Genomic DNA, 23,280 nt, shown 5'->3' with positions numbered 1-23,280 from the left:
CATTATCTGGTGTGACAACAATTTCACTGACGCAGTGCAACACATTTTCTCATAGAGTTGATCAGGTTGTTGATTGTGTCCTGTAGAATGTTGGTCCACTCCTCTTTAATGACTGTGTGAAGTTGCTGGATATTGGCAGGAACTGGAACACGCTGTCGTATACGCCGATCCAGAGCATCCCAAACATGCTCATTGGGTGACATGTCCGGTGTGTATGCTATAGCCACGCAAGAACTGGGATGTTTTTAGCTTCCAGGAATTGTGTACAGATCCTTGCAACATGAGGTGATGTTCATGGATGAATGGCACAACAGTGGGCCTTAGGATCTCATCACAGTATCTCTGCGCATTCAAAATGCCATCAATAAAATGCACCTGTTCATTTTCCATAACATACGCCTGCCCATACCATAACCCCACCACCACCAGGGGCACTCGATCCACAACGTTGACATCAGCAAACCCTTCACCCACATGACGCAATACATGCTGTCTGCCATCTGCCCAGCACAGTGAAAACCGGGATTCATCCATGAAGAGAACACCTCTCCAAAGTGCCAGACACCATCAAATGTGAGCATTTGCTCACTCAAGTCAGTTACGACGACGAACTGCAGTCAGGTTGAGACCCCAATGAGGACAAGTATGCAGATGAGCTTCCCTGAAACGGTTTCTGACAGTTTGTGCAGAAATTCAGCAGCTGTCCGGATGGCTGGTCTCAGACTATCTTGGAGGTGAAGATGCTGGATGTGGAGGTCCTGGGCTGGTGTGGTTACACATGGTCTGTGGTTGTGAGGCCGGTTGGATGTACTGCCAAATTATCTGAAACGTTAGAGTGGCCTTTTATTGTGGGCAGCCTAAGACACACCTGTGCAATAATCATGCTGTCTAATCAGCATCTTGATATGCCACAACTGTGAGGTGGATGGATTATCTCAGGAAAGGAGAAGTGCTCACTAACACAGATTTAGACATATTTGTGAACAATATTTGAAAGAAATAGGCTTTTTGTGTACATAAAGCCTTAGATCTTTGAGTTCAGCTCATGAAAAATGGGGGCAAAAACAAAGGTGTTCCGTTTATAATTGTATTCAGTGTATTTTTAATGGTTTCTTGTGATCATTAGAAAAATAAAAACAAGTACGTAAGCAAAATATATTTATGTCTGTTTTTTTTCAGGATTTCAGCACAATTAATATTCTTGGCAACATCAGCTTCTTTATATGAACTTTCACTCTTTCTTCAGAAACTGTCTGCCTACCCCATATGACATTTCACACTTGTGAGACATTTTATACACATGGGAATCTGTTACAATTCATCGTACTAAGGCCTTAGTGCATGCATTTACTGTCAGGTGCTGTATTATGTTGCACAACAGCCTTCTGCGTAAATTAATTGTCTCTCATAAATCAAACGTGAAGGCCAATTAAAGGAACACCACTTTATTCCTCATGCATAAATATATTACGTAGGAGAGATTTCTATGCACAGGAAACATTTATGCAGAGTTATGCAGTACATAAAGACAGTCATACTTTTGTTTGTTTGGTTCCTCTAAGGATGATGAATAACATGATGGGAACCCAGTTTTTCAAATAAGTTGTTGTAAGCCTTTGTGACTGAATTCTTAATGTGAAACATTAAAAAAGGAATTTGGAATAATGTACTTTTTTGCCATAAAATAACTCATGATGCACATTTGGAGTCATATGAGGAAGAGTTATATTTATTAATTGACTGTCCACAATAAATTCAAATTAAAATGACATATTTAGACAATTCTCTTTCTATTCTAATTAAATAGTGACTTAAATTTGGACATATAGCTATTGTAAATCATATTACGGTAAGTAGTTTTTAATATAATCTTATTTATTAACTTATCTTTTCTTCATTTTGGAGCTTGACTGGCTCTATCTCCATTTATTTACTTCATGTGGAGTACACTGGCCAGTACATTTGTTAACATTCTTTGTTTCATGTGGATTTGGAAAAACATGAGGTGCCAGTGAATGATAATAAGAATTATTTTTCGAGTGAACTATGTTTTTAAGTCTCCATGTCTTGGTACTGCTGAACAGATGGCCTGCAAGCTGCCATTGGGTCTGCTTAGCAAATATGGGAATACACTTCTGACAGCATAACACCTCAGGTAAGCCTTTTTCATACCATGCATTAATAATATGATTAGTACATTTGTTTTCATGGCACATTTTAAAGTATTTCTGGAAATTTCAATAAAATATCTATTATTTAAAATAAAGATTATTTCCCATTCAATGTGTGGTCTTGTTTTCCATCAAACTGGTTTAACAGTGTCGTTTTATTAGCACACTTTTTTGTGTCAGTTGTAATGCTTTGATTATGGTTGGTTATCAGGTGACAGGGTAGTTCAGTCTTTCCAAAATGTCCCATGATTGCAGGAATAATTTTTAATGTAATCACACAGAAGACACCCACTAAAATGTCATTCAGTGTAATAGTGCTTCATATACCAAAAAAATATAAAAATCTTGTCAGGCATATTAGAATCTTTAGATGACATTAAAAGACCCTGTTTAAAGGGTTAGTTCATCCAATAATCAAAATTATGTCATTAATAACTCACCCTCATGTCGTTCCAAAGCAGTAAGACCTCTGTTCATCTTCAGAACACAGTTTAAGATACTTTACATTTAGTCCGAGAGCTCTCAGTCCCTTCATTGAAGCTGTGTGAACGGTATACTGTCCATGTCCAGAAAGGTAAGGAAAACATCCAAAGTAGTCCATGTGACATCAGAGGGCCAGTTAGAATATGTTTAAAGCATCGAAAAACATTTTGGTCCAAAAATAGCAAAAACTAAGACTTTTTTTCAGCATTGTCTTCTCTTCCAGTCTGTTGTGAGATTTCAAAACACTGCAATGATATCCGGTTTGCGATGAATCATTTGATGTAACCAGATCTTCTTCAACCAGTTCACTGAATCGTTTGAAACGGTTTGCGTAAGTATTAATCCACAAATTACTTAAGCTCTTAACTTTTTTAATGTGGCTGACACTCCCTCTGAGTTCAAACAAACCAATATCCCGGAGTATTTCATTTACTCAAACAGTACACTGACTGAACTGCTGTGAAGAGAGAACTTAAGATGAACACCGACTGACTCGTTCAGTCAGTGTACTGTTTGAGTAAATGAATTACTCCGGGATATTGGTTTGTTTTAACTCAGAGGGAGTGTCAGCCAATAAATAAGTAAACAGTCATTTGTGGATTAATGCATATTGGAGACATGAACCGTTTCAAACGATTCAGTTCGATTCGTTGAACTGGTTTAAGAAGATCTGGTTACATCAAATGATTAGTTGCGAAACTGGATATCACTACACTTCAGTGTTTATAAATCTCACAACACACCGGAAGAGAAGACAATGCTGAATAAAGTCGTAGTTTTTGCTATTTTTGGACCAAACTGTATTTTCGATGCTTCAACAAATTCTAACGGACCCTCTGATGTCACATGGACTACTTTGATGATGTTTTTCTTACCTTTCTGGTCATGGACAGTATACCGTACACACAGCTTCAATGGAGGGACTGAGAGCTCTCTGACTAAATCTAAAATATCTTAAACTGTGTTCTGAAGATGAACAGAGGTCTTACTGCTTTGGAACGACATGAGGGTGAGTTATTAATGACATTATTTTGATTATTGGGTGAACTAATCCTTTAAGGATCACAGTGCAGCCACCAAAAACTCAACACAAAACTAAACGGTTTAATTGATCCTCTACTGGAAATGGATCAAAACATGTTCTGAATGTACTCAGTAAATAATGAAATCTTAATAATTTTAGTGGTGGTAAATTAAGAAATAAAGTTAAAATAAAAACCATACTAAACCATGATTGAATCAAAAATGACAAGGACAGCTTTGTGCTTTATGCACAACAGTTTCAAGTATGACTTATAGTATGACATATCCTGCTATGATTCAGTCAGAAGGAAGTGCCTGTAGGACAGCCTGTGGCACTCTGCTTGAATAGTACTCATGATTCCTCAGAGTTGCCAACACTCCAGCAGAGTTCATGTGCTTCACATTTGCATCATATCTGTATGCATTACCATGCATGTCTGTCAGTTTGCCTGTATATGAAAAAGAACATAAATTTAGACAAAAAAACGAGCACTTTTTCAAAAATGGACATGCAAAAAAATAATTTCACCTCCAGCTGCATGCAAAATGGCTTCAGGTGCACATGTGTCCCACTTTTTACATCCTGGACTGGCAAACACATAAGCAGAGGCCTTTCCCTCCACCAGCTGGATGATCTACCAAGCCAAGAATGGAGATGTAATCATAAGTTCTACACCAATTCTGACTTAAATCAAAGGTTAGTGACTCACCTTATTCCCAGCTCCTCCCACTCGGATGACATCATGAGGCTCCATGGCTTGCACTGCGTCAATTACAAGTTTACTGCTATGGGACCGTGTAGTAGTGATAATTCTTTTACCATCTGGGACTTCCTGAAGCTGAAACCCAAATGCGCCCAAACCCAATACTCCCCATAACGTTCTGCCTAAAGAAGCACCTGTCCCCATCTGAATGAATAGAGAGAATAAAACAGTTCATACAATCCCAGCCTCTACCAAATGTAGTGTAGCATGTGTGAGCAACCAACAGGTTGGACCTGGTAGTTGTAGAAGGGTTGATTGATGACTCCAGCAATGGCTGTCCCTCCATAAGCAATGCCTATTAACACTGTCGCATGATCCAAAAGCCCTGCAATAAAACGGCACACAATCATCATTATACAAAGTATTTATTAGTCAGCTCTGACATTAAAATAATGTTAACCCCACTATGGATTGGACCTTAGGATGTGTTCACATACAGTAAAATTTGATCGGTAAAACAAACTGTTTCAAAATGTGTTTGATCTGTTGAATGTGTTTGAGGCAATTTGGAGCTAAACTCTGTAGGACAGTGGCCTCCTAGTACCAAGTTTGGATACCCCTGTCCTAAGGCCCCAAACTTTGGTACACACCAAACAAGCAGACCAAGACCCATCGTTTCATGGGGTCTTTGTCCTAATGAACTCTAGTGCAGTTTACTAGACACATGAACACAACACAGACTTAAGACATCTTAATAAACAAAAACCCATCAGAATGTTTGGTACAGGCACCTTGCAGCAGATCTACATTTGTGAAACAAGAATTCCTGGCACTGTTTTTGCTCCTTTACACATTAAGTTCCATCATACAATATATAATAAAAGTTGGTCAATCTGGTTGTAAACTTATATTTATGCCTTTAGTTTTGTATCTTTCGGCTTGGTGTAAACAAGAAGGTGTGAACACTAAGTTAACCAAGACAAAAAGGATCATATTCTATTTTTGTCCAGACCAAAAGAACCAAGAAAACTGAACACAAGTGTGAACACAACATTAGTGCTAATGGTATAGCAGATTTGAGTCAGGTCTGCAATATGTCCTTACCCATTATTACTTTCTTTCTGTTTAATTTCCTGTGCATTATTTGCATTCTTAAAAATGTACTTTTCCAATAATGTGGTGGCAATTTCTTAAGTTGATTGACTTAATTACTTGATTGAATTGATTAAAGTTAAAGATGACAACCAATTACAAACTGAATGGATGGCAAATATAGATTTAACAGGTACATTGGATAACTTAAATACATTGTTTAGTTGCACTTCATCAGCAATAAAGCACAAATTCAGTGCAATGATTGCTGGTGAGCTTAGAGAAATTTACTCTAGTTTTATTTCAAAGTGACATCTCATGCCCCAAAAAGAAAAACATTAAATCACCGTATGATTAGGGGCTCTGTAGGGCTGCACTGCCTTCTGTATGTAAACTTCCCATGCTGACACATTCTCCCTCAGTGATAGCCGAGATGACAATTAATAAAAGTATAATGTCTAAAAACTAATAAAGACTTTTCACTTTACACCTACCTTTAAATAGGTGTAAGATTTAGTTTTAGACGTAGCACTAGGCCTAGATGGTGCAACAGGTATTAATTCTACGCATGATTTTAAGTGCATTTTACGTCCAGCCTAGTCTTAAAACCTGAGGTACGTCCAGCTGGTGCAACCGGCCCTAGGTGAATTTACTCCACGATGTTTACAGCTTACGTTGGACTAAAGACTAAAACTTAAAAGGGTAATATGAAAAAAATATATATATATATTTGTGTACTTGGTGTAATGAAATGTGTAACTAAAATTATATTTCCACATACTGTACATTACTGTACTGAGTTTCTCCTCTATGCCCCGCCTTCTGAAACAAGTAGATTTTTGAAAAGAGTGGTGTGCTCTGATTGGACAGCTGTCCCGTGCTTTGTGATTGGCCGAATGCATCAAGTGTGTGACGGAAATGTTACACCCCACAGCATACTCTAATACGTGTCCCGGTCATAACACAGGCACAAGAAAACAAAAACATTAAATACCATTACAAACGAGCCATTTGTTGCATCCAGTGGGGACATAATTACGTATCACAATTACTTATACAGTCTTTTTACATGTTGAGTTGCATCTCACCATGTAATAGGGCTGGGCGATATATCTAACGATATGATCATGCGCATCTAATCAGTAAAGCTGCTTCCATGATCACCGCTAAAATCGCCATAACCTGCTTATAATTGGAGTTGCATTTAATAGACAGAGCCGTAGATCGCTGACAAGCTACACCATATCGCGTTCATTATCGCAGATGAATCGCCTTCGATAATGAAAGCGATATGGTGTAGCTTGTCAGCGATCTACGGCTGTCTATTAAATGCCACTCCAATTATAAGCAGGTTATGGCGATTTTAGCGGTGATCATGGAAGCAGCTTTACTGATTAGATGCGCATGATCATATCGTTAGATATATCGCCCAGCCCTACCGTGTAAACATAAAACCATGTCTGTATTTGTGATCGGAAAAACGGCAAACAAGTGCTACGCTCTACGCTGCTCAAAACCCACGTTTGGATCAGTGACAAATTAAATTAAATTAAATTAAATGTGTGCATTTAGCAGACGCTTTTATCCAAAGCGACTTACAGTGCATTCAGGCTATCAATTTTTACCTATCAAGTGTTCCCGGGGAATCGAACCCCCAACCTTGCGCTAGCTTGCTTGCTAACGCACCGCTCTACCAGTTGAGCTACAGGAACACTAAATCCTTGTAAACAAACGTACAGGCTTTGAGTCAGAACAGTCGGCATTGTATAGGATCAGGAAACAGACCTACATAAAATGTGCTGCACACATCTGATTATTTGGGTCGAACTGTTCTGGAACAGTGTTGTAAATAGAACATAACCACTGATTTCCAGTTGTGTCCTCTTTCGGGAGGTCAAACAAAGAATTTCCGCTTTCACAACGAAATGGACAGCGTCTCCACGTCGTGGCGGCGGCAGCAACAACAAGAATCAAAGCTACACCTTCTGTCTTTGTGTGAACATTTGGGAGGCATTATGCAAATCTTCCCACATTGTGATGTTGACATGTGGGGGCGTGTTTAAACGAGACGTTTTAGGAGGGCATGGATGAGTCTTAACTTTGAATAAGAATATCTCTTGGGGTTTGAGACTTTAGTCTTTGCAACTTTAAGGATCTTATCTATTCACGAACAGCTTGTTAAACTCAGAAGAGAAAGAAAAACTTGAAATTGCATCATATGACCCCTTTAAAGAATGGAAGTGGAAGAGATGTTTTTTTTTATGTGCTGACAAAAAATGTAAATATAAAATATATTTATCTGCTCACCTTCTGTATATTCTTTACTGCCATCAAGAGGGTCAACCCACACAACCAGCTAAAAATAAAGATTAAACTTCAGTCAAATACAAAAACACATACTTTTATGTTCTATTAGACACTCTTTCAAAACAGAATTAGTTCGTTTAAAAACAGAATATTTATTAAACAGTTATAATTTTTCAAGTATTATGCCCATATTCTGTTACCTCTTCCTCCTTCAGGCTGGCATATTGATCCGGACAAGACCTTTGTAGAATCAGGCTGTTGTACCCATTCTCTAAAAGCTCCTCTTCAACATCCTCGTCTGGTAATTCCTGCACAAATAGAATAAATCCTCAATCAGAATATAATGTTCCACTGGTTGGATCCCAAAAAGGCTGAGCATCCTCATATTACAAAATGTACACACCTCCTCCCCGATGATGGTGACTTTAGGAAAGCTCTTCGACAGGGATGCACATATACTCTTCTGAACAAGCCTGTCAGCCAGAGTCTGTAGATCATTGGCTCCTGTCTGTGCTCAAAAGAAGCACAGGTTACAAATATCAATTTTAGCACCTAAATTAATTACTACATTGACAGTAATGTAATCTTCTCATAAGGATGTGGGACGTGTCAGTAGCTAAACATATTTGTTCAACCAAGAAGTTAAAAGCTTAGGATTTCTCAAGTGTGGTGAGATCATCATCCTTGTTGGTAACATGTCTCTACTCGCCGTACCTTTTCAACGATACCCAGTTCTCCGCTTTGAACCACTTTTCGGACAATAGTTCCAGCCTTTTCGGCCACGGTGTAGGCTGAAGCCACCAGCCGCATCAACACTGCAAGGTCGCTCGCCATCACACCGGCTGAAGCAAAGCACCTCGCTGCAGTTCAGAAAAACACTCCTGCAAAGAACCAGGGGAAAAGTCAGAAGACAACGGTTATACAAGTCACTTATCTGATCATTACAAGGAATGATATTCTTGTCAAAAAGAATATTGAATATTGAAATAATGAGTTCCTATTGATCTGTCTTTTTGGTATCAGTGATTTTTTTCGTTATTTGATCAGCATAATGACACTGACATTATCATGCACCGTGTGACATCATGTGGATATGTATATTAAAACCACTGATCTATAATAAAGAATATATAGATCAGAGATTAAAACAGATGTTTATGGAATTTTATTTATTTGTTTGTTTTTCAAATCATCCTGAATATTTACCTTGGCATATTTTATCTGTTATATATATTTATATGAATATAAATATGCATGTAAATACATATATATATATATATATAATTTTTTTTTTTTTTTTTTCAAAATATATACTGTATGTGTGTGCTTTCATATATACATAATAAATATACACAGTACACACACATTATGTGAGCAAAAACTTTTATTTTGGATGCAATTAATCGTTTGACACCACTAATTGTTATCTATTTTTATATTAATTTTTTTGATTATTATATGTATAATTTAATATTTATCTAAATTTATTAAAAATTCAATTAATTTGTAAGTCGCTTTGCATAAAAAACGTAAAATAATCAATAATCACAGTTCTTTTTTGTTTGTTTGTTTGGTCGTTTTCAATGACAATACTCATTAACTGTTTGCTTATTAGTAATTATGAAAAATGGCAGAGGAGTCATACTGTTTAAAGAGACCTGCTGAAGAAAATTTAGCACGGAACCAAGGCACTATTTTCCATAACATAATCATAATTATCATTGATCTACTAAACTCTCATACTCCTTCTAATTACCACAGTAGAGACACATTTATAAAACACATACTTTTTAACACCTTAACCATGTCATGGTCGTTAGCGTTTATTTATCATGCAATCGCGTGCAATGTCAAGGTGCAGACGGATATTTAGCAGTAACTGAGTATCGGTTTGATCTGTAGCTGATGTCTTACTTCAATCGCAGTGTGTCCACAGCGGTTGTCTGCACGCACTCGGACATCAGCAGCGCGGGGCAGGACGCATGTCATGTAGCGCTGCGTCGTGCTTCTGCTCCTGCAGGGTCTTAACGCCCGTGGAGTTGTGTTCACCCAAAATTCTGTAAAGATAGGCTACATGTAAATTATCACAGAATTTTCTGTCAGTTCTGACTGTTTTCTTGCAATTCTGATAAAAACAGAACTTCAGAACTCAGCAGAAAGCAGTTAGCTTAAGTTATTTATTGGTGTTTCTGCCAACAAAAAAGAAACTTTTTGTTCCCTTCACAATTGCTAGAAAAAAAAAACAAGTTTGAAATGTGAGGTAATAAATCACTATTTTCTTACCATGGCTGAACAAGCTTCACTGGTTTTTCTTTAAATTTCAAATATAAACACCATAATCATTGTATTATTATAAGGTAATATATGACAAAAATCTGACTTTGTGCTTTATTTTATTTAAATAGAGATTTCAGTAAAACCATTAGTGTCCCCGAGAGTGTGTACAATTAGGCCCTTATTGTTATTTTAGTGATGTAGACTATCAGTGTAGGCCTATTTGTGATTTCTGACAAAATACTAAACTGATTTAAGACAAAGAGAATTAAAAAAAAAATCTGAAATCATGTAGTCCCGTGCAACGTCAATCCTTTAGTAGAAAACCATTTCAATAAATGCAGTGTTTCCAGACAGAGAGATTCAGTTGATAGTTACAGTATAGGCCTGTTCATTTTATAGTCATCCTCGACAAAGTTTTTGGGTGATAGTCCAGCTAACTGAGGACCTTTGTCTTATTTCTGACCTTTAATTAGTAAAGTCTATCTTTTTCTAAGTGAATCCGAGAATCCTTCCTCGAGGAAGTCTAGTCTCTCAGTAAAACATTTCAGCTCCATTAATTAATTTGGATAAGAGTGTTGACTAACAATATGTGATACATCTTAATTTGTTGGATGGGATTAAACTGGTAATGATTTAATCAAACTCAGAAAGAGGTGTATATCAATATATATATACACATATATCAACAACATAATTTTATTACATCTGAATACAGGTTAACTGATCATTACTAAGATACATTAATATAATGCAAACAAGTTTTCCAAGTGCACTTTACAGATCTATATTTAGACTGTTTTCCTTGTTGCAAAGTTTGCTTCATGTCACACATGTTCATCCATTGGCCGCTGGCCTGTATCCCATCTCTCCTTCCAGCTGTTCGGCTGTTAAAGTTCCCAGGATGGGCTGACAATCTGGATTAAACACGGAGTACGCACTCATTTCTCCAGGTTGTCGGGCTTTTGGGCTTCGAAGGCCCTCATAGAGCCAGTAGAATAATGATATAACAAAAAAGGGCAGGCCGAACTCAAGTTCTGAAAACAGTCCCAGCAGCACGAGCCACAGCAGCACTTTGAGCAGGGTCAGACGGGTGAGGGCCACTCGCTGAAGCCAACGAACACATGTAGTGTTCAACAAATAATGACTGGGATCCTACAATGACAGGAAAATAATGGATTAGGCTTATTAGACAAAAATTACATTGCTAATTGTTAGTTTTGTGTGTAATTTTGTCACTGTCCGTGTCTTTTTGAAGTAGTAAGCCCAGTGTTGTCACACCTCAGTGTGTGGACAGGTATCGGGCTTCTGATCTGGAGAACCATCGCTTCTTGCTCTCGTTTCTCTCTGGATCACACGATCAGCAGGTTTCTCGGCTGCGGTCTGTGCTTTCTTTCGTTCTCTAAACTCAGCCAGCTTACACTCCATATCTCATACCTGAAAACATAGGGAAAAATATGAATGGATCTGCGTTTAAATCGCTATTACGTTCACGTGTCAATATTTACCAGACTTCCGTGTCCCTTGTCAGCAGATGTCTCGATGCTGCTGGCTGTTTGTTTGCTCTTACACTTAAAGGTTTGTTCCTCCAGGGGGCGCTTGGTGGCTCAAAAGCCAATTTCCGGTCGTTTTTTGTCTCAGTGAAAACATCATCATATTTAAAACGTATATTAATGTAAGTTTATTAATTCCAAATGATAACACAAAACATAAACGAAACGGTAAGAGCACAACAATCGCTGTAAAATCAATGAGCACTTGATCTCTAGCAATAGCACATCACTGTTATTGGTCCAGGATGACAAGCGCTGTGAAAAGTAACAGTTATCACGTGACACATTTCAGCAAAGGAGCTAAGAATACTTTGACTAAAAACACACAGTAAAGAGATTAAATAAGTTAACTGTTTAGACCAATCGTGATTCACAAATTAGACATTTCCGGTCTCAAAGCCTCGCCAATTCTTGAATGTAGTTCTGTTTTATCTCTATGGTAACGTTAGTTGTTGTTGCACACGGACACTTTTATGGCTGTACGCACCGGAAGTGCGCGTGCGTCCGCGTCACAGGAGAGGTTTTGGTTAGGTCCTGGCATAATCGATGTAAGTGCAAAAAAATTTTTAAAATATTACTTAGGTATAAAAATAATAATATATTTACATCTGAGACTCGAGAGAACGAACAGTCAGTGATTTTGCGGTAAGCGTTGTATTGATAGATGACAGCTGAACCCAGCATAGCTTTAATTCCATAATTTAATTTCATAACAACAACAGCAATAGCATATCATATCAATATTACATGTATAATAATCTATGCAAGAAATCTATGCAGGTATTAATGCATAATATCTATGTATTATTTATTTAGTATTGCGTTTTTTGCCCATAATCTGAACCAAACCGTTGATGAGCTGTTTTTTTTTTAATCAGATTTCTTAAATGTAAACCGGGAAAATTTTATTAAATATCATAACATAACTGAAATCTTGTTATTTATCCAACTAAAAATGGGAATCATATGTTTTTTTTTTTTTTTTTTTTTATTGTTAAAAGTAGGCTATATGTACTTTTTATTAATTACAGTTGTCATTTTTATGTATTGAAAAATATTTAATAGCCAATACCGTAGATAATAAAAACAGGTCAACATATTATTACAATGCCTTGATTTTACAAAAACACATTACAAAAGTAAAACAAATGTGAGAACATATGACAAATAAGAAAAAAAATTATGTTTTCATAAACATATGTATATAGATTTGACAGCTTTTTTTTTTTAAATTGTGCTTTTGAAATTGATTACGCTCTTAAATTAGGTTTATTATTTCGTATTTCAAGCAGTTGTTCAGCAAAAAGTGTGTGATTTTTCAGCAAATGTAATTGTCTAATTGTTTCATTTATATTTTTATTCATATCTCTGTGTACTTCCAGCATGTGGTATAGTTAACGTGTGAAAATAAGTGGTTTGTGATGTTTGCGCAACTTTTGGGGGAATATTTAAAATCCTGTGCAATATTATATAGTTCATACAAATAGTATTACGTTAATTTAACATGCATAGTTAGTACGTGACTACCTTTGAAACCGATAACAGGGTCTCTTTGTTGGTCAAGTTTGTTTTGGCATGCATTTGCAGGCTGCTTTAAACATGCTGTAAAATAGAGACATTTCTAGAGACAGGACAGACAAAAAAATTACAATAAAATAGTTGAACTCAATCATGCTTGCAGATATCGGTAGTGCCTCTCCCCTGTGGAGTGAGCCAGCATGGCCTCTGCCCCAGCACAGCAGCCCACACTCACTGTAGAGCAGGCCAGAGGTGAGAGGTCAGGCCTTAAATCATATGCTCAGGGGTCATGGCATGACTTAGACTCACCCAGACTGTTTCTCGTTCATTACAGGTGTTCTTACTGAGGTCATCCAGGCCTTCTCCGTGCCTGAGAACGCAGCCCGCATGGAGGAAGCCAGAGAGAGCGCCTGCAACGACATGGGCAAGATGCTGCAGCTTGTGCTTCCTGTGGCCACTCAGATCCAACAGGAAGTCATCAAAGCATACGGCTTCAACAATGAAGGAGAAGGTGAGATCAAATGTGCAAACATGTAAACACAAACCAAATGCTGTCATTTCAACTGCTGCCTTTTTCCTTTCAGGTGTTCTCAGATTCGCCCGGCTGGTGAAGATGTATGAAACTCAGGACCCAGAGATCGCAGCCATGTCAGTGAAACTCAAGAGTCTCCTGCTGCTGGCGCTCTCCACTCCTCCTATCGGCGGTGGCGTCCCGACCTCATAGAACCATGCAAACTCCCAGTTCATAAAGTTCAAAACCGGTTCAACCGGTAAAAATTGTCTAGTGCAAACACATTCAGGATTTTCCATTTGAGTCAGTTTGAACTTTTCTTTCAAGGGTGATTTAAACTGGGATGAAGTACAAATTGCACCACAGAAAGATACTGAATAAAAAGAAAACAAGTTATTGGTGAACTTAATCCTATTTATTTTGTCAGCAAAGTTAGGATTCAAACCATGGTCTTGCTACAAATTTATATTTTGTATTCTAATTCATTTTGCCATATTGAATGTGCATATTTATCAAGCGTAACACTAATTTGTTGATGCCTTCTGTTTGTTTTTAAAGCTTTGTATACATTTTGTATTGATTAAAGTCTAATTTGGTCAATATGATCATAAATGAAAGCCTGTGACATTGTTCTTGTGAACATTACAGTTTGAAAACCAGTGAAACAGTTGTTCACCAATAAAGTTTTTTTTTTTTCTTGGTGGAAAGGTGTTTGTTATCACGAAATGACTGCTTTTAATAAAAAGTCTTTCTCTGTATTTTAGTTTTCTTTGTCCAAGTCCACCAAAACTAATTAATGCATGGTCTAATTCATGGCTACTCGGGTTCAGAGGCCAAGCGGGCCACATTTAAAATTTGAAGGGAAATAAATTACAATTTGCATCATCAGACTTTGCAACTATTTGAAAATCTGGAATCTGAGGGTGCAATGAAATCTAAATATAGAGAAAATCGCCTAAATATATGCAAATGAAGTCCTTAATAATGCACATTACGAATCAAAAATTAAGTTTTGATATGTTTACGGTAGGAAATTTACAAAATGTCTTCAAAGAGCATGATCTTTACTTCATCCTAATAATTTTTGTCTATTTATCTATGGCTCCCCCTCCTGGACACAGCGCCTCAAAAGTTATATATCGCAATGACGCTTTATTTGAATGGCTTTCCACCATGGCCACTTTCTGTCTTCATAAGCTTACTTGTGTTTCTTTAATCAGAGGCAGAACCCACTTGTGTTTCTTTAATCAGAGGCAGAACCCGCTTGTGATGAGGCAGTCTATGCAGTAAAAGCAGCAGCAGTGTGTTGTCGGAGGGTCTGTGGGGTTTCTGCTGATGCGAGCGCACTGCAGCTCAACACACGTGTGTACTGTATACTAAACCATGGGCTGCTGACACACACCTGCACGGTCCTGCGTGCTCACAAACACCGTCCGCATTCACATCCAGGACTGAAGCGATGCCACGAGCCTCTGGAGAATGTCAGCTCTGAAAAAAGGTATTGCAGCTGGCGTTGATCGATGGAAATGAAACAGTGTTGTAATAGTCTTCTAATCATCAGTATTAGTGCTCCGGTCGACTGACACCGTTTAACTCATTAGATCAGGGAAATGAATCACGTGTCATTCCAAAGACTACAGATGTTTCTGCTGATGTTATGAATGGTCTTAGTGAACGTTTTAACCCACCTGCTGTTGCCAGTACTAAACAGTGATGACGTCATGTGCGTCTCACTTATTGTAGGTCAATGCTTTAGGTGATTTTACCAGAATAAGTGCGGAATAGTATTTATTTGTATGCAGAGGGTTAATAAAGCAGTAAGTTGTGGGTTTTGGAGATGCATTTGATATTTATATATTTTTCTTCAGTAACTTGAGTTAGCATGGCCCCTGTCTCCTGTGAAATGGTTTATCTCATCTCTTCATACTCTTCCTTCACCGATCGTCTCTCTGTGTGAATTTTACTCCATTGTACTATTTCCATCTTCATTTCTCCATCTGCCTCAGGTGCTACCATGGATCCTGCAGACACATTGCTGCCTTTTCCTTGACAAGAGTCCAGGTAAGAGACAGGATGGGATATTTAGGGCCTTTCTCCGTCTTAACTCCTGACTAAAAGAGAGATGTGCAGTGATTTGAGGATTTAAAGGGACAGTTCACAACAAAAAGTATTTCAGAATTTACTCACCCGTTGGTCTAAACCTATATGAAATACTTTCTTATGTGGAACACAAAAGCAAGGGTTCTGAAGAAGCCAAAGTGAAGCTCCAGAATGAAAACAAAAGCACTCCATACAACTGGTACAAAAAACAGTAGCTTAAACAATCTCTGGTTAATACAGTGTTCAACAGTTACATGAAAGTATATAAAGGTTTTCTTTAAAAAAGTAAAATAAAATCACAGCTGTTATCCAAAAGTCAGTAAAAGTGGAAGTCATAAATTTACAAAAGATTTATTTTTCAAATAAATGCTGTTAATTTAAATTTTTTATTCATCAAAGAATCCTGGAACAGATGTATCAAGGTTTCAGTAAAAATATTACAACTTTCACTAAACAGCACAAAATTTTCAGCATCGGTAATAATAGGCTATGTTTTTTTGTTTGTTTGTTTGTTTTTGTACCAGATCAGCATATTAGAATGATTTCTGAAGGATCATGTGACATTTAGGACTGGAGTAATGATGCTGAAAATTCATGCTGAAATTGCTGATTAGGGGGACTAATTATAATTATATTTTCCTGATATTACTGTTTATCTTTCTGTATTTTTGATCAAATAAATCCATCCTGGTTGAGCATAATCCACTTTTTGTGTTTAAAAATAATAATAAAACATAACTTACAGATCAAACTTTTGATCAGCTTTCTGTGTTCCACAGAAAAAGTCACATGACCAACTTCTGCAGACTTAATTAAATCAACTTACTTTGAAAAGCCCAAACCACCAAGGAATCACTCCGAGAGAAGTCGTCTGTTTGTCCTGTAGTGTTCCTGTTCTTGCCATTTACCATTTACCTAATTCTCCATTCTAAAGTTCAACTGTGATGATTGTCTTGTGTTTGGAAGTGAATGTCTTTTGTCCATTATGAACTTATGCATGATTTGTATTACATCAGAAACATCAGACTGGACTTTCTAATGCATTCGAACAGTGCTGGCCTATTGGATGTATATGCTTTTTGGATCTGAAAGAGAAATTTAGCTCTTTTGAAAATCAAGGCACTTCTATCAGCTCTCGGGATGCCCTGTGTTAATTTGCCCGTCTTCGGAGGGTTTAAAGACCCTCAAGGTTGCTGATGAACCACTGTATGCAGTTTTCTAAATTCTTGAGCGCACATGATTGATGGCAAGCTGTCCAGCCGACTGTGCATCAGCCCACAATGTCCTGCATGGCTATAGTTTACCTCTGTGTACCAGTGAATATTGAGAGAGCCCTGCTGCTGTTTCTATGGAGACGAGGGAGGCTGATGTCATTGGAGGTGATCCTGAACATGCTCAGATCTGTTTGTTGAACCAGTATCTGATGCTGATTATGTATTCAGCGGTATACAAACCATCAGTATTCATCAACCAGATCCAGCAACAATCCTTTGTAAAAGCATTCAATATTTAGTTCATTCATGGAGAGGAGAATATATCTCAGAATGAGTCACCAGTTCACCTTTTTTAATTCATTCATCATGGCTCAGCGTTTTCACGAGGTCACGGCCGACAGTGCATGTTTAATGCTGTTTATCTCATTTCATTTCAAATCAACATCTGACTCATTAAACCCATGCTGTTGAACAAATTTAGTTCAGTGCAAGACCGAAAAATACAGAGAGGTCTCATAATTTTGCTAACTCATTTGGTTTTGGTTTCATTCTTGCATTTTCTTCACATTTCTCTGGCAAGTCTTCATCAGGCAAGTTTGTGAGTTTGTTATTTTCACTAGATGGCGCCATTTTCAGATGTTTTGGGTTGAGCGTCGTCTCATTCAGCTCAACGGAAGTTGCTCAGTTAGCACAGGACTCTTGTAGGTGAAGAAACTTTTATCAGAGAGAAAGATAAGCAGGATGGGACAGCAGGGAGGGGACTACAGGACAGGGAGGACGTTAAGCTAGGACACAATTAATTTGGATGGGCAGTGGAGAGCAGACTTGCGTCAACTTTCCCAGAACGAGTCCCAAATTCCAGTAACTCAGATGATAGGATGAAAAGAATTATGCTCATGAGGCAAAATAGGCAGTATACAGTGCTTTCTCAAGATACACAAGAATTTTGTACATGGATGAATATGTGTGAATGTCACGTGACACATTGTGCTGAATAAGGTTTCATCGTGCCACCAGAGGGAGACATACAGCAGTATATGCTGCAATTCGTCTATTCTATTCTAATCTATTCTATTCTAATCTATTATATTCTATTCTATAGAACATCTGTTGTTGTTTTGGGATTATAGCATATCAAATTTTGGGATATTGCATAAAAAATGCCTAATGGAAATGCTTCAGAAAAAAATTCAAAAAATGTGCATAAAAGCACATGCTCTCTGAGGATTTTTTTTTTGTCCAGTGAGAGAACTTGTGCATAAACTACGCTGTAAACCCATTTAATTAATGTCTTGATGTGCGTCAAAAAGTCACGTGACTTTTTCTCAAGAGACCATGTGATTGGATAGCTGAGCTTAAACTGATGTCATTACACACCATATTTGCAAATGCTGTATGTGATATGTAAATTTGGGCATTGTGTTAAAGGGATAGTTCACCCAAAAATTAAAATTCTGGCATTAATTTGGTCCAACAGTTATTTTACGAAGCTACGAGAATATTTTTTGCCACACGGGAACATTGTTTTTGTTCAAATCAAAGCACAAACAATGTAGAAAATGTATCCGTGTGGCGCAGCTGACGCAGAACAACATACGCTGTTTGCGTTCAGTGGATACTCTCCAAAATGGCCCGAGAGTGACCGGAGGAGACGAATTGTTGAATAAAGTAATTTTTTTGGATGTGTGTTTTGCGGATAGAAAAGTAGAAACCTAGAAATTACACTTATTTGAAAAGATAGATCATTACATTAAGGTTCAGATCCTGTGCTGAAAAAAGCGAACTGGGGTTATTTATTTAAAGTGCTTTTTTGTTGTTGTTGTTGGTCTAAAAGAAAATTGTGGCTTACGTGTTTTCTTCATGTTTGTTTAAAAGCAAATGCAGTGAAAACATTTGATGATGGAACAGTTTTCACTCAATAGCTAGACATTAATTGCTGGTGTATGGTCTTTACTATAAATATGAATCTTAGGGGAAAAATAAATATATTTTTTTTATTCATATTAAAAGGTTTCAACTAATCAATGTGAGGAAAACTAATTCTTTTTTTTGTTTTTTATTGATGTATTTTTTTGTACAATATCCTTATACAGAGGGAGACAGAGAGAAAAGCATTGGGCTTCCCCTGGAGCAAATAAAATGGCTCAGTGCTCAGTGTGAATGCCAGGCCTAAAAAGGCTCATGTCAGGCAATTCAAGAGTTTCAACTGGCTGGACTGAATGTGTTGAGGGACGAAGAGCCCCCTGTAGTGGATCTCTCAGCTGTTCCCATGGGGACTGGTTTGAGGGGGTTCCTGAACCCCTGCAGCTGTCATCTTCCTCTGGGGATACCTGTGAGCCGCGGGTCAGTGGGCTTTGGAGGACAAATATGCCATGACCTTTGAAACTGGAATTGGGTGAAGCCATTAGTGTTCAGTTGAAGATGAATTAGATGAAGGTCTTGCGGATAAATTAATTTACTTATTGTAGAGTTAACGAAAATTAGGATGTGCATTGTAACGGCCGAAGCTGATGTCATGAATGTCAGTATGAATGTTAAAGTATATTCATAATTCGTTTCCTGAGGAAATACAAACAGGAAGTCGATTTGGAAGCAAACGAGTGTGGTACTGAAAGGGGGCGGAGCTACATAACCAATCAGAATCTGGCACTTCCAGCCAGCATTGGCTATTCTTCTGCAAATTACAGGGTCAGGAAATAGTAAAATTCACAACATTTGACATATGAACTGCAACAGGTTTTTTTTTTTTTTTTTTTTCAGTAAATTGAATGTAGCTTATAATGAACAGCAGAATGTGTTTCCTCCTTTGGGATAAAAATAAAGTGGTCACGTTTTGGTGTCCCTCCTTATGTTATTTCTCGGCTTTCTTCCAGAGGTCGGTCAGGTGCTATTAATGGCTAACTAATGGTCATATGGTGCTGCACACTGATATTTGGCATCTCTCCATACTGTCCATACTAGCGCTGGGCAATATAGCAAATCCAAATCACACCATTTCCCAGCTTTTTGACTATTTCCCATGCATCTCTTCATTTATTGAACCTTTTTTTTATTTCTTCAATAAAACAAACATCAGATTGAAAATAAAAGATTAATGGAGTATGGTTCACACGAAAATATCATTTTGTCTTTCTACTTAATTCAATGTGTTGCTTGTCAATTCTTTATAATCATTTGCCAAATTTACTTGCAATTTCAGAGTGAAAACTCTTTGAAAGTAGTGTTTCACTGTATTTGTTCAGATTCATTTTTTCAATAAGATGAACTGTCATTTCGATTAAACAGCCATTGTTGCCAAGTAAATGTTTAATTACATAAACTAAAACATATTAAAAAAACATCGGTCCCACTTTATATTAGGTGGCCTTAACTACTATGTACTTACATAAAACAATAAGTACAATGTACTTACTGTGTTCATATTGTATCGTAAAACACTTTTGCTGCTATTGAGGTGGGATGGGGTAAGGTTAGGGAGAGGGTTGGAGGTATGGGTAAGTTTAAGGGTGGGTTAAAGTGTAAAGTATTGGTCAACAGTGTAATTATAAATGTAATTACAGAAATTAAATACAGATGTAATTACATGTCGTTTTTTTTAAATATAAGTACAATGTAAAAACATGTATGTACACAATAAGTACATTGTACTAAATTATTAATTAAAATGTAAGTACATAGTAGTTAAGGCCACTTAATATAAAGTGTGTCCAAAAAAAGCTAGTTAAGAATGAAGGCGGCATGTTTTCCCTCTTTGTTTTTCATTAAGTAAACACAATTAAATATTATATTTAATTATTCAAAACATTTTAATATCAATTATGTCACATGGAGACTGTGACCATTTTGAGATAACATAAATAATTAATTAAACAGATTCATTATGATTCATTAAAATGTAAATGAATCAAATTACCAACTATAATGCCATTTTTGATATTGAAACAAAATATGGAGAATATATATTTTTTTTTAATTTTCTGTATATCGCCTACAGTAGTCCAAAATATTTGGACGATTGCATGATTTGCACCGTTATCTACTTGATGGAAGCAGAGAAATCAAGAAAAATGAGCAAGATTCCTGTCACAGAAGTGATTTGCAGGGTACAGCATGTGTGGAGGTATTTTTGTGTGGATGACCTGTCTTTTGACATTTCCTTCGGCTTGTGACATTTCCCGCCCCCCTCCACATACTTCTGTCCATTGTTTTTTTTTCTTATTTCAGTTTCTGTTAATTAAAAGGCACCAGAGTGAAATCATCCTTGTGTCCCTATTACCTGTCATTTATCACTGAAATAGGCGTCTTGAGAAATCACATCTGTCTCTGTAAATTCCCTAGTCTTTGTAAACAGCAAAAAAGTCTCAGGACGACATCAAACCAGCTTGCAACAAACCGTGGGTGGCAAATCGTACATTTTGCATTATGTTAATTCACAGTCCTTTTATAATACATCCTTTTCATGTGCAGCACCTTTCATTGGACACACTCTACATAAGTGCCTTAATCACACAGATCAGCCAATCACAGGCTTCAACCAATATTTAATAAAGATCTAAAAGCAATGATATTTACACTATTCTAAGTTTAGAATTTCCATAATTTTTTAATAAGGTATTTAAAGTGTAAAACAACATTTTATTTTTTGATGTCAGATAGCAAAATGATGGTTTCAGTAGAGTTCCAGTTGAATTCTGTTGGTTTCTGTAGAAATTAAACCACAAGGTGTATACTGTATATATTGCTGTTATGATTTAAAATAAGTTTTAAAAAAGCTTGAGGTTTGTTGTACCAGTGTTATTTGAGTAACACTGGTACATATGATATTATAGTTTTTGTTAACATTCTGAATTAGATTTTGTTTTTAGATTTCTTGCTTTCATCAAGCGCAAGATTGGGGGTTCGATTCCCCGGGAACACATAATAGGTAAAAATTGTTAGCCTGAATGCACTGTAAGTCGCTTTGGATAAAAGTGTCTGCTAAATGCACAAGTTTATAATTTAATTTATTGATATATATATAAATATATATATATATATATATATATATATATATATATATATATATATATAATTTAGCAGACACTTTTATCCAAAGCGACTTACAAATGAGGACAATGTAAGCAATCGAAATCAACACAATATTATCAAGGTAAAAGATGATTGCAGTGGCGTACAGAAGTTGTACAGTAAGCACTCGTGAGTCTATTATGATAATGTGTTTATGAGTGCTCTTGATGCACTGATTGCACATTGTATTTATGCACAAGCCCATACATTTCCATACATTCACGTTGTTCCAACCACACATATACAATAATGTTTTGATGTGTCATGTGTATGTTGCCGTGTTTAGTTATACTGAGTCAGCAGGCGGTTTATTTATTTATTGATTTATTTTTTGCTTCTCCATGTGGTCCTGTTCGGTATGGCAACTTGACTTCTCTGAAATGTAAAAAAGCTCTTTGCTGTTGCACTGTACTGTACACATCTTATAAAATTCAGATTTTTTTCTTTGTGCTTATGTGGGCTCCTTTGGTGTCCTTTTGGAGTTTGAAGTGTCCTTTTTTGGAAAGACATCTGAATTTATCTTGAAAAAAAGCTTGCAAAAAATACAGATTTTTGAGAATCACCCTTCAATCTTTTGGTTTACTTTGCTAGATCAAATGATGACCAAATAAACATTTGACACAAGATAAATAGTCTAAGTCTTAATTTCATGAAATATGTGATTAATCGCGATTGCATAATTTTTTTTTACATAAAATTTTCAATCGACAGCCCTAAAAAAATACAAATAATAATAATATATATATATTTATTATTATTATATATATGTATTTTTTTAAAGCACAACTGTCTTCATTTCTTCATTTAAAAAAATTAAACCATAAAGCTTTTAGTTTATTTTTTATTTTTTTCCATGAACTGGTAATTTCAGACAGTTTGTTTCAAAGAACCAAAAATCATGCAATGATGTCACGTGATGTTGTTATTAAATGGGGATGTTTTACGTTTACAGCATATAAAGTGATTAAACTAGACTTAACTCACTCTTTACATAAATCACCTGAAATTTTTCTCATTTCTCTCAACTGTTTGGTTCAAGCCCTCGGCAGTTCACATTTCAGACATGTCTGAAAAAATACTGTTCTCAGTTCAGTGATTTGATACTCAAGCCATAACGTGCAAACATGCAAACATGCAGCCCTTATATATTTGAATGTTGTAACTGACCAATCTGTGTCAAGTGTTCCAAAGAGAAACAAAATAATAATTTTAATTAGTCCATTGGAATTCCACTAAAGCAAGATGATCAGTCCAATAATGCTT

The 23,280-nt window shown here is 36.6% G+C and overlaps 3 protein-coding genes across 4 annotated transcripts; 1 reads left to right on the top strand and 2 right to left on the bottom strand.

Moving 5' to 3' along the window:
• Positions 1 to 3,752: 3,752 nt before the first annotated feature.
• On the bottom strand, positions 3,753 to 8,657 carry LOC113037854 (3'(2'),5'-bisphosphate nucleotidase 1-like). The gene is made up of 8 exons (XM_026195198.1): positions 8,495 to 8,657; positions 8,184 to 8,288; positions 7,981 to 8,088; positions 7,781 to 7,829; positions 4,675 to 4,766; positions 4,388 to 4,585; positions 4,207 to 4,312; positions 3,753 to 4,126 (listed from the first exon to the last, which is right to left on the bottom strand). Exons 1-8 carry the CDS (start codon positions 8,612 to 8,614, stop codon positions 3,975 to 3,977), a joined length of 930 nt encoding a protein of 309 aa, XP_026050983.1. The 5' UTR covers positions 8,615 to 8,657; the 3' UTR covers positions 3,753 to 3,974.
• A 2,080-nt stretch (positions 8,658 to 10,737) lies between these two features.
• Positions 10,738 to 11,662, bottom strand: LOC113037853 (SAYSvFN domain-containing protein 1-like). 2 transcript variants are annotated; one of them, XM_026195196.1, is made up of 3 exons: positions 11,563 to 11,662; positions 11,336 to 11,491; positions 10,738 to 11,209 (listed from the first exon to the last, which is right to left on the bottom strand). In XM_026195196.1, exons 2-3 carry the CDS (start codon positions 11,480 to 11,482, stop codon positions 10,892 to 10,894), a joined length of 465 nt encoding a protein of 154 aa, XP_026050981.1. In that variant the 5' UTR covers positions 11,483 to 11,491; positions 11,563 to 11,662; the 3' UTR covers positions 10,738 to 10,891. The 2 variants fall into 2 exon arrangements, with proteins under 2 accessions (XP_026050981.1, XP_026050982.1); XM_026195197.1 differs by having other exon boundaries at positions 11,336 to 11,652.
• A 370-nt stretch (positions 11,663 to 12,032) lies between these two features.
• LOC113121114 (protein C10-like) lies at positions 12,033 to 14,248 on the top strand. The gene is made up of 4 exons (XM_026291353.1): positions 12,033 to 12,155; positions 13,289 to 13,377; positions 13,460 to 13,636; positions 13,710 to 14,248. The coding sequence occupies exons 2-4, from the start codon at positions 13,326 to 13,328 to the stop codon at positions 13,847 to 13,849; spliced, it is 369 nt and encodes a 122-aa protein (XP_026147138.1). The 5' UTR covers positions 12,033 to 12,155; positions 13,289 to 13,325; the 3' UTR covers positions 13,850 to 14,248.
• Positions 14,249 to 23,280: the final 9,032 nt, after the last annotated feature.

Source organism: Carassius auratus, chromosome 20 (assembly GCF_003368295.1).
Source record: "Carassius auratus strain Wakin chromosome 20, ASM336829v1, whole genome shotgun sequence".
NCBI classification, from domain to species: domain Eukaryota; kingdom Metazoa; phylum Chordata; class Actinopteri; order Cypriniformes; family Cyprinidae; genus Carassius; species Carassius auratus.
This window is presented reverse-complemented; position numbering and strand designations above follow the sequence as displayed.